The sequence below is a fragment of the Sciurus vulgaris genome, assembly GCF_902686455.1.
Source record: "Sciurus vulgaris genome assembly, chromosome: 2".
Taxonomy (NCBI): Eukaryota; Metazoa; Chordata; class Mammalia; order Rodentia; family Sciuridae; genus Sciurus; species Sciurus vulgaris.
The window spans coordinates 14913664-14930094 of record NC_136462.1 but is presented as its reverse complement, the minus strand read 5'-3'; the positions used below and the strand labels follow the sequence as shown (position 1 = coordinate 14930094).

The window sequence follows — 16431 nt, the reverse complement described above, 5'->3', positions numbered from 1 at the left end:
ACAGTGGGGCCAGCTGCAGCGCCTTGCTGGGACTCCCACGGGGGTCTAATGGAGGGGGTCAAAGAACATGACACTGAGGGAAAAACACCCAGGCCTCACCTTTGGTTGCGTAGGATTCTGCAATCATCCGCAGCCTGTATGGAGGGACAGCTGTCAGTGGTAGGTCATCGAGGCCCGCCCGGGCATAAATGTTCAGAGCTTCTTTATAATCTCCTTCCACATAATTCAGCTTGGCCATGATCAGATTGGACTCTTGTAGGAATTCTGACTAGAAGGAAAAGGAGAGAAAAGACATTTTCCTACAATATTAAGTGTGATGCTCCCTCAGGGCCCAGCCACCTACTGCCATAAAGCCCCACAGCACCCCCACATGAAAACTGGTCCGTTAGTGTTCCTCGCGGAATTACCCACAATAGTCGAAACGTGCAAACAAACAACCCAGATATCCATCCAAATGTGGTCTCGCCATAGAATGGAATATTAGTCATCATAAAAACTGAAGTACCACAATACAAAGGAAACCCCCGCACATTACTCCACGTCAGAGTCAGTCACAAAAGGCCACATATTGTAAGCTTGCATTATAGGAAATGTCCAGAAGAGGCAAACCCGCAGTCAGGAAGTAGGTCAGTCTGTGCAGAGGACAGGGGCTGGGAAGTAGGAGTGACCACCAGTGGTTTCATGTTTTCTTTGGGGGGGTGCTGAAATGTTCCAGAGTTGAGCATGGTGACTTGCTGTACAACTTCAGAAAGATTCTAAAAAGCCACTGCACTGTGCACTTCAAGTGAGTGAACTATACAGCGTGGGAATCATACCTCTAGGTCTCTGGAAAAACACCAACAAACCAGGCCCCTGTGGCTCCCCTCAGGCTCTGGGCTATTCTGGACCCCAGCTGGAAGGAATGCTTGCATAGCACTGTCTCCAAACAAGAGACAGAGCCGCCTGGTGTCCTGGGGTCCTTCCCCTGGCACTGGACTCACAGACCAGAGCCCAAATCACCCACGCAGGGCTTTCTGAGTGGCTGTGAGGTCAGGACTTGCTTTCCCATCGGGGCCAGTGTTTCCCACTGAGCCATCAAGCCTGTGAAGCTGTGAGGCTGAGGGCTGTGGCGGCTCTGAGGGGGGTCACCTTCCTCTCCGTCCCTGGTCCACCCCAAGACCCACATCCTCTGCACTCTGCCTCACTGGCTGGAGGTTAAGAGGTGACTTGGCCATCTAGACAAGGAAACAGATCCAGCACCCCTCCCGGGCCTTCTCACAGCCAAGCTATCAAGCCTAGGTGGCTCTGCTCAGAGAGGCACACCTCTACTCCTGTCACCTGCAGCTCTGACAGGTGGGCGACAAAGCACAGGAGAGCAGGCAGAGCATGCAGAAGCAGCCCTGCGAGCCAAAGGAGTAGACTCTGGGCACTTCTTTGAAGGGAGCAGGGACACCAGACAGGAAGGCCACCTTTGCTGACAGCAGTGACTCTTTCCTTAGGTATATGATGCCCTGGGGGTAAGTAAAAGCAGGATCAGCCTCAGCACCTCTGCTTTCTTTTCTGTCTGGCTCCTTGATTACCTTCAACTCTGGGTGAGGAGTTCTCAGCTCCACGCCGAGGCTTGCTAATCACTAAGGACTGCTCCTCTAAACCCAGTAATACAAGGGTTTAGCCTTAATTGACCTAGCCTATCCCATCCTCCTTGGAGACTAAGGCAAGATTTGCAGCATCCCATTCTGGTCCCCTGGAATGGTGCCTACAGGGCACCAGACATCCCCACCCTCTTCCAGAATCACAGGTCTGACAGACCAACATGCGGAGCAGTTATGGGGTGTTATGAGCAGTTGTGGCGGGGTGGAAATTGCCCCGCCAGTCATAAGGACTTCTCCAGAGCCACCTCGCACAGCCGGGCCTGAGAGCATGACCAAGCAAACCACAGTCTGACCAACGCTGCTTAGTTATGCACTCTCTCACCCTCCATTCCGATTCCCCCTCTATTTAAACCCAAAGATCCTGTCAGTGCCCCAAAGAGAGGGCCGAGACTTGGGGTCTCATCTGCCTTCCCGATGTGGCCACATGAGTCAAGTTTCCTCTCCTGCTTTCACCATGACCTTTTCCACTTGGTTTCTGAGACTGAGTGGCCGGACCTGGCTAGCTGGGCCATGGGAGTCAGGCCTCAGGCCTAGGAAGCCAGTAACAGTAGCACCAGGGAAAATGGGAGGACAGCTGAGGACCAAGGTAGCGGGGAGGGTGTCGGAGGGGCCCAGGGAGAGGGTCCTGTGCAAGACAGCGCCACCTGGAGACGGACTTGAGAATGGGAAGAGAGCTTTGGAAAAAGCGCCCGCCACAGGGAGCTCGGCCAGTGAGGCCAAGGAGCTCCCTGGCTTGGGTACTTCGCAAAGTCTCCTAGAAGATGCTGCGAGTCCTCCCTCCTTCCCCAGCTTTGCACACCTGAGAGTCCTGGCTTCAGCCAACTGAAGGGGAGGGGAGAATGGGAGCTGGTGCTGAATGGGATCAGAGGTTCATCTGGGAAGGTGAGAGTCCTGGAGGTGGGTGGTTGTGCCAGGGTCCCATAATGCTGCTGAGTCGTGCACCTACCAATGGCGCGAATGGGCCATTGTACATTATGTATTTTTGCCCCAAGATAAGTAGGTCTAGAAAAATGAAACTGAAAGGTTAAATGGGAAATCAGCTTGGAGAAACTCCCAGTTCAGAGGCACAGGATGGACACCCCGGGGAGGGCCTTGCTGGGCGAGCCCGCCTGCAACAGGACGGCAGAAACAGCTCCAGAGTGGAGGGAGGACCCCAGTGCGGGGCCAGGCGCTGCCCTGTGTATGACAAGCCCAATTTTCTTGCCCTAAACCAGAGGCAACCTCCTGCATCAGCCTGCATGGTTGACTCTGCTCCTCCAGCCTTGGGTCACTTGAGGCACGTTGGACTTCGGTCAAGGACAGAGGGAGTCTCACATTAGCCAGTGCATGTGGCAACACACTGTGCAGAAGCTACTCGACTCCAAACGGGCTCTACAAGGTGGAGAAAGCCAAAAGCAGCAACAAGAGAGAACCCTTTGGTAGAAGCAATAAAACAGCAGTAAAGGGCAGGTGACCGGGGGGCAGAGCTTTGAAAGAACCTCCACCTTGCAGCCTCAAATAATCCTGACCTATGTCAGCCTACAGCTGAGACACCTGGAGACCAGAGAGGTTAAGTAACTTCCCAAAGTGGCACAGCTTGTAAGTCCAGAACTGGGACTCAAACTGTGGAATTGCAACTTGAAATTCAATGTTCTTACTACCACACTGGTTTGTAGAAGACAGAGTAAAGACCAGTGAGATCAATGTCTGATTTTTCAAGATGAAGATTAAGAATAGAAAAGAATTAAGCACACAGTCACAGGCTCATACCTCCCGGCAGGACACTTGGGCCTGAATGACTTTCACTGTGAACTGTGGCCCCACAGGTCCACTATCCCTCTACTCTTTCCTACCCACCAAGACCCACCCAGTGTCTTTGGTTAAGATCAGCTGATATGTGGACAAATGCTCCCTAACTTAATCCAAGGTGACCTGGCCCTGAGGACGAAAGGAGGAAGGCCTGGTTTAAGGCCCAAATGCAATGGCCTGGGCTTCCCAGGGACAGCAGTGCCCTTGAGCTGGCCTCCCAAGGGCTTGGGCTGGTCTAGTGCAGACAGAGACACAGAGACCCTCCTGAAAGGTGACCTCTGTTCACACTTCCAAAAGCCCTGCTACACAACTAGCAGACCATAACACTAGCTTTTTCCAGGGCTTCCAAAACCCTCACTGGAACAGAGCCGGGGAGGTAGCCAGATGGCCAAGAAGAACAGGAATGAAGGTTCACAGGCTCAGGGCATGTGGGAGCTGCCAGGGTTCAAGCTCAGCCTTCCAAGAGCCCGTTCAGACCACAGAACCTGGCCCCAGAGAGGAAATGACCTTCCCAGGGTCACACAGCAAGTTGGAAGCAAGCCTGGGTCTCTAATACAGAGGCAAAAGGCAAAGTCAAAGAAAATCTGGCTTCTGGCAGCGGGTGGGTGGGTGTATACAAATGGCCAGGAGTGAAGGCCAAAGAAGTAGCCCCAGAAGGTTCTGAGACAGGAAGAGAAGGAAAGTGAAAGAGAACGCATTATTGAAGGAAAAAAGAAGTCGGAGCTTCAAAAGATCACAGGACTCTCCTCAGTGGAAATGTATTCTGGGGGCACAGGGGGTCTCAGAGAGGTGAGGATGGGGCCAGCCTTCGGGGAGGGCAGGGCCCAGAGCCAGAAGTGTGAGCTAAAGTGTGGGGAGGAGGGGCACGGTGACCAGGAGAGCTGCCCTGTGGGAGACAGGGGGCTGGAAGGGGCTCCCAAGGCGCCAGGAGGGAAGGCCAAGTGGAGTGGAGCCTGACTGGAAGGCAGACCAGTGGGCAGCGCTGCCATGTCCCGCGCCAGGAGATGAGCGTCCTGGCTCAGGCGGGGAAGCGCCTGGTGCCCTCCCACACAGAGGCAGTGCCAGGCCTGTCAGTTCCAGTGTGAAACCCCGCGACTGAGCCATGGTGGCCGTTACATTCAGGAGCCATGTGATTTGGTTAGGAAACTGCTTGTAACTGACTTCTCTCTTCTAGTGTGGCAAAGCATCAGGCTGTTCTCTAAGCTCAGAGGGATGCTGAGGTCAATCTGTTGAGGCTTTACCTGGAGCAGCTTGGGAGACTGGTGCCTTCAGTCACTGAGGACTCTCATCGGAGAGCCCCCAGGGGTTCAGCCAGCCAAGGGGTTGTGCTGACCCCCTGGGAAGCTGGCCTGCTTCGAGGACAAGCCGGCTGTGTGCGGAAGCACTCTAGACACGGCCCTCCCCCGCCATACACGCTCAGAGGGGATGCCGGCAGCCCCTGCAGCCCCCACTTTGTCCCAGGGGCCCAAAGTACCTTGAGGTTCCCTCGGTCCAGGGCGGCGGTCAGGTGCTTTCGGACCTCGGTCAGCTGGGGCCTGGGGCCTCGGGGACTGGCCCCCTGCCTCAGCGGGTGTTCCTTCAGGTACTGCTCCAGCTTGGACTCTCCCAGGAGGAGTTCAGCCATGTCATCTGCAAAACAAAGTGAGTCGCTAAGTGGGAGCAAGGCACAGCCTGTGGGCCCAGAAGCCCCAAGGACTCCACGCTCCCCACGGCTCGAGCCCAGCCAGGCCCTTCAGGAGTTCAGCCGGGGTCTGGTGGGCACCACCTTTTACCGAGCCCTGTTCATGAGCAAGGAATGTCCAGCCGCCTTGGCCCAAGCGCCCGTTATCCTCTGTCACACTTCTTGCTGGCTCCAGAGGGATGGCCACATATGAAAATGGAGAGAGTCAAGTTCAGGAGGGAGAAAACCAGGCTGTCTTTTGATAGCAAGATACAGCATGACCTTAGAACACACCAAAAAGACAATGCGATGCACGCCCAGGAGGGCGCAGGGAGGTCGGCTCCTCTGCGAACGTGGACGTGAGCTGGTGAGCTGGTGGAACATCGCACCAGAGGAATTAAACCCAGGGCCTCTCACACGGGCCAGGAACTCCAGCCCCAGCTCTTTTTACTTTTAGTTTTACTTTATCTTGAGACGGGGTCTCTAAGTTGCCCAGGCTGGCCTGGACCTTACCACCCTCCCCTTGGCCTCCTCGGAGCTGGGGAAGACAGCTGCGCACCACCGCGCCTGGACGTAGAGTCAGATTCTTAAAGTGAGTTTGGGTAAAAACGACCTGGATACATAGTCTCTCTGTCTCACAGTCAAAACTACAAAGGGGCTGATGTCTATCTAGCACATTAGTGGAAGTTTTCACTCCTAAGATTAGTTACCACTTTATGGCTCTAGGCTGGCTTGTTGATTAGAATAAAAAGCTCACCCCAGGCGTAGCTCTTTGGAACCCCACACCAGACTGTACTGAATGTACCCAGAGAAGCTCAGACACCCAGTTGAGCATGGTCTATTTTTCTGTGGTGGACAAAAAATAATTATAGCAAAATATAAAACTGATTTTATAGTTTTTAGGTCTGGAAGAATAAGTCTCAAATTCACAATAGCAGTTACCCCTGGGGGTGCAGGGAGGCCTCAAATGGGTGGTGGCCAAAACGGACTTTAGATTCACTTTTATTTAACACTCTGGTCCTAAAGAGGAGAAAGGATCTGCCTATTAAGTGCAATTTAAAATTAATTCACACAAAGATCCCTATGGACCCACTAAGAGTCTGGTGGTCAGCCCACCAAAGGCCCAGGACCAGAACAGCCTCTTCCACGTCTATGTCACTTGGACCAAACTGCACTGCACAGGCCACAGAGAGCCCTGTCTGTGTACTGAGAGGCTGAAATCATCTTTAGAGATGAGACCCACTAGCACCAGGACAGGGCTGAGGTAAGTTACTAGCACAGGAATTCTCAAGATGGCTGAGAAGACAAAGCAAGTTTCCCATAAGAAGAAGAGAAGATCCAATGGTCAGCAGCAGTGTCCAGCCAGAGGACAATGAAGCAATGCCCACAGAAGGCACTGGGACAGGGAGTGGCCCCTTCCAGATGGGACCAGCAGGCTAGAAAAGCACCAGGCAGCATCCCCCCTTTCTTGAGAAAGGAAACCTCTCCTCGTAGGACTCTACCCAAAGCCAGGATGTATTTCACATTGACAGCACTCTCGATTCAAGCCTGCCCCGCTGCAAGTGGTCAGTAGCTGCCAGTGGCTAGTGGCCACCACACCGGGCAAGAGTGTGACCACTTCTTATACAGTCCATCTAAATATTTATGTCTGTATCTGTCTATGACCCTACAAAGATATCTAAAATAATTATAATCTAATGTAAACAACAGGAATTTCTGAACAACAGAGTTGGGGATATTTTTTAAACTGTTTATCTTTGTAGTTTTAATTATTTGAGCAGAAACATTTTACATTACTTTAAAAATTATAACTGTTCCTTAAAAGCTGGGAATTTATACATTAGGATAGGAATCATAGCTATTTCTCAGCAATAAAATTATCAATCTATGCTGAACTTTTTTTCTGTACATTTTAAATTTTCCAAAAAATAAAATAAAACAAAACATAATATGGGATTCCAAGTACTAGAATCCCATCTTATGACCAATCACGCCACCTTAGTTTGAGGAGGCAATTCTGCCACCCTGAGCTCAGGCTTTTTTCCCCCATTGCCCCCATGATCCAGTCCTTCCACTGCCTGTGTGCCATGCAGGATCTACATCCAGAACCTCTCTGATCTTCTGACTCCAGGTAGGCACCTGTCTTGATGCCCAGATGGGGCGGGGGCTCAGCTGGAGCGAGAAGAGCTGGTGGTTGCACTGAGAGAAGGGGGCTTTCCTCAGAATTAGGAGACAGTCCCATACAGGTCCCCAGCTCTCAGGATCATTCCACAGGATGTGGGGCCTATGGAAGGTGAGTGTGACCCTGGATGGGGAGGAGGAGGCAAAGCTTTCCCAGGAAAGTGGCAGATACACATCGGCAAGCTGGGAAATGTGGGGAAAGGCATTCTAGGCAGACGACAGACACTGGAGAGCAGGATACAGCCTCGGAACTCTAAGTACTTGGTCAGAGCCAAACCCTAGAGTGCTGGGGGAGGGGGAGGGAGATAGGGGCTCCTGGCCGGGTGGGGAGGATCCAGAAGGAGCTGCACACTCTGAGCTTATGCTTGAACTTGAAATTCAGTATGCAAAACAATTTTTAAATTTTTAAAAATATCTAGGCTCCAAGGTAATCTCCCAAGCAAATTATGTTTTATTGTTCCCCTTCAAAGGAGGTGAATTCCCTTCTACCCATTTCTCTAACCAGGAGGGCAGATATTAAAAACATCACGAAATCATGCCAAAGAAATCATTCAGAGGCTGCAAGACTCAATCCTAACACAGAGGATGCTGGGTGGCGGACGGACACTCGGCGGGCTCTGACACAGGGCTTCCTGGGATTCCTGGTTCAGAACCCACCGGCATGGGTCGCCAGCTGCAGCTGCCAACACGTCCCGCGGCATGCTGGGACGGTGAGCAGGCAGGGAGGCACCCTGGGGCCTGCGAGGAAATTAATTACAGGTGGATTAAAGAATCAGATGTAATAGAAAAGAGGATCAAAATGTTAAAACAGACTTTCACTTCCCACCAGCGAAGAGAAACAGGGACCAGATTCACCTCCTGGGTCACCTTCCCCTGGAACAACCGCAAAAATAATGTCTTCATGACACTGGGATTGGGTGACATGGCCAGTGACACCCACAGTGAGCCCCAGGACCACCATGAGCTCCCACAAGCAACACAGGAACAGGGATCTTGCACAACTCTGCATGCAGGACTGGGCATCTGCTTTCTCTGGCCCACTGGACTACACATGCTCATCAGGCGCAGAGGAGCATGGGGCTGGGCTTCCACAGCAGGGCACGTGGCACCGCCCGGCAAAGTGCCCAGGCACATGGCTTCCAGAATGGAGAAGCCCGGGCAGCACGATGTATGGCTGCCTTGAGCCTGGATTCCAGCCCACTGCTTACTGGCTGTGTGGCACTGGGCAAGACACCTGACCTCCCCAGCCCTAGTTTCCTCACCTGGCTGAGTGAATATTATATATATAATTCCTACAGTATGAAGCAGGTACTAAGTGGACATTAGCTACTATTACTGACACCTTGTTTCATTTAGGAGTTGCGATTTCCCAGGACGGTCATGTTAGACACTGTGGCGTCAGAAGGCTCTGAGACAGTCCCTGAGTTCCAGGGGCTGTGTGTGGTAGGAGGTGTGAACACTGGCAACCTTCATTGACAGCCCAGCCCCATGAAGCTCTTACCAAGTGCCATGCAGTGTGCTAACAAGCCACCGACGTGATCCCAACAGTCCTGAAGACACCAGGATGGGGACACTCTTCCTATCCCCGCCTTATAGACAGGGAACCAGACAAAAGAGGGGAAGCAGCCAGGACCCAGAGCTGGTTCGTCCTAGAGTCGGGATGTGAACTCAGGCAGGGTCCCTATTCCATCCCTCCAGTATGCCAGGCACGAACCACTTGGACACTGGCATTCAGCATGGTCCAGCTTCCCTCTCGACCAGCTAGCTTTGTGACCCTGGCCACACTGCTCGGCCCTCTGCTGCAGGGGCTGGACAGGCAGTTCTGGAGCTCCTGTCCTGTTCCACCTGCTAGGGTTCCTGGGGAACCAGTGAGACAGACTCTGGGAAGCCCGGAGCTGGTTTTACACTTCCCATCAGCCAGGCTGCAGGAACCAGCTTCCCCATGAGTTCAGTGTGTACCCTCGGCATTAACCTCAGGGGGCCTGGTGCTCTGTTCTGCTCCAAACGGACCACCCCGTGAGCCTTGTGGTAGCGCAACTTGACGCGTGGGGATACCTGGCTTCCCTGGCCCCCAGGGAAGGGGGCTGTGGCCTTTGCCCTTGAAGTGACTGCCCCTGTCTACTCAAAACGCTCCTGTTGTTACTGTCATCCCAGAGGACAAGGCAAAGCCCTATTCAAGCAGAAAGGCTTGCCAGCATCCCCTTGGACACATGCCAAAGCAGCCAGGTCTCCATTTCTTGAGTCTCACATAGATTCGATCTTCTCGCTTATTTGGCTTCTTGTAAGTCACAGCTAACAGCAAGTGCAGGGACTCCCCTCCCCTCCGGGTGCCGACAGCAAAGCAGGCACAATCACGTGGCGCTGTAGGAGTATTAATCAGCAAGATTGTCTCCAGGGGGCAATTTAGCAATTTCTACATGATAATTCATACATCTGTACCACCTAACGCAGAAATTCCCATTACAGGAACTTATAAATAGATGCATCCTTGAGTACAAATTCACAGGTATAGGGATGCTGGCAACGTCCAACCTGACTGGTAATGGTAAAAATAGAAAGCAGGTCCCCTGTCAAGGACCTGCTCACTAAATTCTGGTGTGCCCAGGACACAGGGCATCCATGAAACGAAGGCAGCAGGTTAAACACTACCCTGTGGTAGCCTGACCACACGAATGGCCTGTGTCCTCTCACGTCCTGAGTCCACATGCTGTGTGGCCTCATGCACTGGCCCAGGGCTTGGCTGCCCTGACTGAAAGGACCAATAGGCCTCTGGGACACACGGAAGCTTAGAAAAATGGTTTGCTCACTTCCTCTTCCTCCTGGCTATCTGTGGCCACCGTGAGCACACATAGGCTAGCACACAGGGACTCGGCCAAGGCTGAGCCACTGTAGGATAGATGGCCACGTGCAGCGGAGTGACATTGTCTCAACCAAGGCTCCAGACACATGACAGCACCCAGGCCAGAGGAGCAAGGGCACTGTGCTGACCTCCAGAGAGCCACCAAGGTGTGAGTGGGCCCTGGTGAGCCCAGAATCATGAAAGATGGCCGGAAATGGTTGCTGTAAGGCACTAAGTTTGAGGCTGGTTTGTCAGCCAGCCACAACTAACAATCTCAAAGACAGAAGGTGAGAAAAGCAAGATACAAAGGAAAGTACACGTTCTGTCATTGGGTGTACACAAAGATAAATACATAACATGGCTTCTTATGAAACACTTCTGAAAAGACCCCTGTGGAAGTCTTTAGAGGGTCTGTCGGTGGCTGAGATGGTGCAGAAGGAGGTTAGGTTTCATACTACAGAAGGTAGGTTCACAATGGTCCCATTTAGGACTTTCCAACTTTACGATGGTGCAAAAGTGAGACACACTCAGTGAAAAACCACACTTTGGATTGTGAATTGTGTCTTTTCCCAGGCCAGCTGTACACAGTGCGGGACTCCTGGAGAGGCTGTCAGCATTAGCCAGGCCATCACGGGATCACACGTATGTAGATGTAAAAGGTTTGGGGTAGATGATTCCGCCCAGTAAGCTGACAAAGTGTTCTGAGCACCCTGAAGGTGTAGGCTGAGCTCTGATGTCCAGGAGGTCAGGTTTTTTTTTTTTTTTTTTTTTTTTTTTTTTCCTTAGTTACAGATGGACCCAGTACATTTATTTATTTATTATTATTATTGTTAACATGGTGCTGAGGACGAAACCCAGTGTCTCCTACATACTAGGCAGACATTCTACCACTGAGCCACAACCCCAGCCCCGTCAGGTTATCGAATGCATTTTCAACTTAGGATTTTTTCAACATATGACAGGCTCATCAGAATGTGGCCCCATGGCAACAGGCCCTGTACCCTCTTTTGAATTATAGATTTTCATTACCATGAACATTCAATACCTGCACAAAACAGTACTCAGTGAATTTAGAAGAAAGAAGGATGAGCTGTGTTGCAGCGTGGCCCGAATCTCCAGCGGCTGGGCTGGCTGCCTACGGAGGGGCTCACCCAACCTGAACCCTCATCTCAGAGTCAAGTGAAGAGGTCCATCCACAGGCATTCCTGAGGGCCATCTCCCTCTCTGCCTGAGCCACCAGCCTCTCACCTGCATTCTCCTGGGGCCTTGGCCATCTGTGCCCCTGGAGAGCCTGGACACAATGCCTCACTCCCTTCTTGTGCCCCAATCCCAGCATCCTCTAAGACCCACTTCAGGTCCACCTGGAGCAGCTTCCCCAGCCCGTGGCCTGGGCTAGTCAGGGTCCCCACAGCATCCTGTAGGCCACACATCACCAGCCCTTGGTCAGCACTTGGAGCTGTGAAGGAGCAGGGCAAAGACCCCGCACTCGCTAGCTCACCTCCCAACAGGGAAGACAGAAGCCAGAAAAGGACCTGAGTGGGACAAGACTGCAGAGAATTCGAACAGGGTGGGTATGGCAGCAAGCGACTGGGGGCTGCTTCAGACTGGGTGGTCAGTTAGGAAGAGACTCTCTAAGGAAAGGGCACCTAAGCGAGGAGGCAAAGTCAGGCTCTCAAAGCCCTGAGGGTAGAGGGTTCCAAGAGAGTGAAGGGTCAGGGAAAGCCCCTGAAGCTGGACCCCACTGGTGTGGTCTGGGAACAGCAAGAAGGCCAAGCAGCTGGAGCAGAGGGACAGCACTGTCAGTGGGGGTGGGGGTGGGGGTCAGGGCAGACAGTGCACAAGGGTCTGGCATGCACTGAGTTTAACGGAGGGCTTATAAGCAGGGAGATGTGACACTCTAACGTGAGTTTTTAAAAGCTCCCTCTTGACTGCCATGTGGGTTCTGGCCTCGGGTGGAAGGGGCAGAGGCAAGGACAGAAATGGTTACTGTCATTTCAAATGGTTACTGTGGCCAGGTGAGAGGTGACAGCAACATGGACAGGGGTAAGGTAAGAAATAGTGCAGGAAGGAAGAAATAAACCGAGGAAGGACACAGTCTGGAGGTAAAATAAGCAAGACTTATTCATGGACTGGACTGGAAGTGTGGCCCCTGAAGAAGTCCACGTCCGAATCTCTGGAACCTGTGAATATGTATTTTACCTGCAGAAATGATGGGGATCTTGAAGTAGAATCATCCTGAATAGTCCTGTGGACATTGGGTCCTTAGAAGAGGGTAGTGGAAGGTCAGCATCAGGGAGGGGATAGATGTGACATCAGAGACAAGGAGAGAGACTGGGGAGGCAGAAGGGCTGAATATGGAGGGAGGGGTCATGGACAGCCGCCTCCTGAACCTGGAACCTGCTTTGTCTCTGGAGCCTCCAGAAGCAACACAGCTAGGGACACTTGATTTTGCCCAATGAGACCCATTTTGACTTCTGGCCTCCAGAACTCTAAAAGAATCCATTCGCATTGTTAACAGTAAATGTGGGATAATGTGTTACAGCAGCCACAGGAAACTAATATATGATGGATAAGGAACAGAGAGAGAAGATAAATTGTGGACAGTGGAACCGCTCACCATTTACTAAAGGAGGAGAATGCAGCCAAGAGCTCTATTTGACTAACTTCACAGCAATGACACAGGTTCCAGGTAGGGAACTCAAGCCACATGGAAGATGGAAAAGACTGAGCGGAAGGCACAGGAATGGAAAGGAGGGCACGTCTGTGACAGAAGCCAAGATTAGGCAGCGTCTCCAGAAGGAGGGAGTGGCCGAGTGGGCTAAAAGCAGCTGGAACTCAGGGTGAGATAAGAACAGCCACGACAGACTTGGCAACGTGGAGGCAGCACCAGAGGGTGACCTTCACACGCGTCTCAATGGGGTGCAGGGACAAGAGCCCCAGCAGTGGGCTGAGAGGTGCAGGTCTTTGAGGGGCGCTGACATGATAGGGAACAGATAGCTGGGGCGGGGCTCACACCACTGCACGGTGCAGCCCAAGGGCCCAGGAGAGGCAGGCGCAGGCCTGAGAGAACCCAAGCTCCGAGCAGGGTGAGCAGGGCGAAGCGCTGGCCTCTGAGGGAGCTGCGGCCCAGGGACAGCGGGGAGCTGACAGATCCAGGAGTGGGGGTGAAGGAGTTTCCTAATTGCTTTTACTTCCTCAATCAAGTATGAGGCAAGGTCACAGGCTAGAAGCTCGAGGGTGGCCTTGGAGGGAGAAGGGAGGAACAAGCTTTGCAAAGTGGGGCTACAAACTGGCCAGGAGTGCAGCACTCTCCTGGGGCCTTGGCCATCATCTGCAGGAGCACGGGGTGCGCAGGCGGGCAGAACCAGGGTGGAGACAGCAACTGGCACATTAGAAGAGAAGGGCGCACACCACTACTGCAAGATACAGTCAGTGGTCCCCTACAGGTTCTAGAGTGCAAATCGAATTCTGTGACCCTGCCGTGCATGCCCTCCGATGGCTCTAAGAGAATCCATTCACATCGTTTTAAACCAGTCAATGTGGGGAGCCCTACAATGGCTGCCCCTCACCAAAGAGAAGGCCAAAAGCCCGTAACTTGTCCCCTTCACTCCCACCTCCTTCCTGTCACTCTCACATTTGTGCTCTGTGGCCGGCACTGGGCATAGTAGGCCTTCAATAAGCATTTCTAGAATTAATCAATCAATACATACGTCTCCCCTTCCCCTTCACGGATGGGGCCCCGCCAAGTGCCCTGGTCTCAGGAAACTCAGCCCCGGGTGTTTGACAGTGTGGCCATGGGAGTGGACCACAACCCGAGTTTCCTCAGGGCTCCCCAGGGCCCCCCCAACCCCAACTCTCTAGTTTAAACTGTGACCCAGGGCAGAGGGCCTGGGCGTTTGGAACGCTGGACTGAAAAGCAAAGATGGCAAAAGCCAAAGATTAGGGAGCCCAAAAGAAGCTGGCAGAGACAACGTTCTGAGAAAATCGTGGTAGTCAGAGCCCTGGCTTCATGCCAAACCTCCTCCCCACGTCCACACGGAAGCTGGAAGGACAGGATGGGACAGCACAATGTGGGGACAGAAGATAGCGCCTCTGTTGCGCGGGCAGAACAGACGCGCATGCTGGCCATACACTCTCTCACTCACACAAACACACTCTCACACAACACACCCACCACACACCAACTCACACTCGAACACTCCTAGAGAAACCTGCCCCACGAGAAGAAAAGGCAACTGGGCTGGAGGTGGTGTGGCCTGTCCTCTGCAATTGGAGGGCAGGAAGTGACTCTTAGGGATGCAGTCAGGCAGCCCAGGGTGCGGGAAGTGGCCTCTTCTCAGGAAGCCAGCTCCACACAGACAAGTCACACACGCCCACTGGTGTCAAGGCAGCTCCTGAAGAAGCAAAGCTGAGCCCAGGCCTGCACTCCAAGACACTGTGTGAGGGACAGGGACCACCAGCCCTGGCACGTGGTGGGAAGGCCATGGGAGAGTCAGAGGAGGGTCAGGAGCACATGACATTGGGGCTGGGCCTGAGAACCCTCCAGGTGAGGTGGGACTTCTCCAAGTGTGACTCCACGCAGGAAGTCACTTGGCCCAGCTGGGAAGTGGCAGGAGGAAAAAGGGGGCAGTATCCACAGAGTGTGAGGCCAGTTTCTGGGGGTTTCAGAGACCCACCTTCCCAAGACTAAGACTCAGTGGAAACTCTACTCGCTTGGCCCAGCAGGCCTGGGAGGGAAAGTGGCATTTGCTGCAGGTCCTGGGCCTGGCTCCCCCGACAGGGTCAGCTGGTCATCTGGCTGCCCTGGGGGTGACTAGCTTGAGAGGAAACAGTGCTTCTAGTCAGGCTTCTGACCTGTGCAGGCCAGAGAGGTAGATTCTCAAAGGAGTTAGGCCTCACCGCGCAGGTGAGCAGTCTGAATGTGCAGAGGGAAGGGGGACAGTAGAGCGGTGGAGGGGACCAAGCCCGCTACATCCTGGGAAAGACTGCCCAGCAGGAGTCCACCTCAGTTCTGGGAGCACCTCAGCACTCGGTTGGATCCATCAGAAGCCCAGGAGCCAGGTCTCGCCCACAGCCCAGGCAGGAGGGCCACCCTTAGCATGACACCAGCACTCTCGCCGGGTCTCGTGTGGCCTCTGCCTACTCTGAGCCTCCATGGCCCTCATTCCTCTCCCATTCTAGGCCCTGATCGCCCTTCTGCTAAGTTTCTAGTACTAGCAGAGCAGAACGGTGGGTCTCAGGGTCATCCTAGCTCCTCAGACAGTGGCTGGCACACAGTAAGTGTTCAGCAAGTGCTTGATGAGTGAATGAATCCAAGTAAACTCCTCAAGGGCAGAAGCCACATTGTTCCCTTAATGACCAACTGTGCACTGGCCATGTGTCAGACACTGTCTTTGGTGCTCAGGACATAGCAGTGAGTGGAAGTGGCAAAAAGGCCTGGTCCTCACAGGGCCAACAGCAGTCACCTCTGTCCCCCAATGCACAAACAGCACCCCAACACCCTATGCCAGGCTCACCAAAGTGCTGAACAAATGTGTGGAAGAGGAGGGCTGTGGAGTCTGTCACGTGTGGGTTGAAGCCCTAGTTCTGTGACCCGGTTAACACATCTATCTTCGGCATCGGGCCTCAGTCACAACTGGGTACAACAGGAAGCCCCTGCTGTGAGTCTTGTTGCATTCGCTATCACTGCTATCCCTGTCACCCTCCTTCCTGTGCCCTTTATCCCCTGCATGGACTGAGTATCTGGATCCTTCCACCCACCTCCACACACAGTACTCCTGACATGGCCAAGTGGCTTCCAGATGCTGCCAGTGCCGGAAACTTCAGCATCTCATTCACTCCTCCAACAGCCTGCGCAGGAAGTATGGGGCTCAGCACTCCAAGGAAGTCACCCAGGGCAGGATCCGAACCCAGGATTGGCCAGGCAACACCGCTGCTTTCTTCTGCACCAGGTTCTGGCCCCCTTGCTAAAATACCTCTATCCCTGATAGGGTGATCTGCCACCCCACTTGCCCAGGACTGATGGGGTTCCTGGGACTCAGGACTTTCAATGCTAAACACTAACACTACCACCCTGCCCAAAGCCTTCCCTGGCACTATACCAGGTCCTACCCACTGCTGCCTAAGCCCACCCTGGACTCAGCCCTTCAGGAACCCAGCTGCGAACTCTGTAACTTGTGACACTGTCATTGTCCTTCTCAGACTTCAGGGTCACATGCTGTCTTACCACTTGGACAGTCATCTCTAAGTGTGGTCCTGGGACACCCTGCACCACAACCACCTGGGGTGACAGTTAACACTCCTGCTTCCTGACCCATCCCTCCAAGGCTTCC

At 53.3% G+C, this 16431-nt stretch overlaps 1 protein-coding gene across 9 annotated transcripts in view; it reads right to left on the bottom strand.

The window, feature by feature from the left end:
* Positions 1 to 16431, bottom strand: part of TTC7B (tetratricopeptide repeat domain 7B) — a 233159-nt gene that overhangs the window by 206981 nt on the left and 9747 nt on the right. For all 9 annotated transcript variants that reach the window (XM_079129545.1, XM_079129548.1, XM_079129541.1 and 6 more), the window contains exons 2-3: positions 4894 to 5048; positions 100 to 268 (exon numbers count right to left, since the gene is read on the bottom strand). In XM_079129545.1, coding sequence (XP_078985671.1) covers positions 100 to 268; positions 4894 to 5048 — 324 coding nt within the window. The remainder of the gene's footprint in view (positions 1 to 99; positions 269 to 4893; positions 5049 to 16431) is intronic.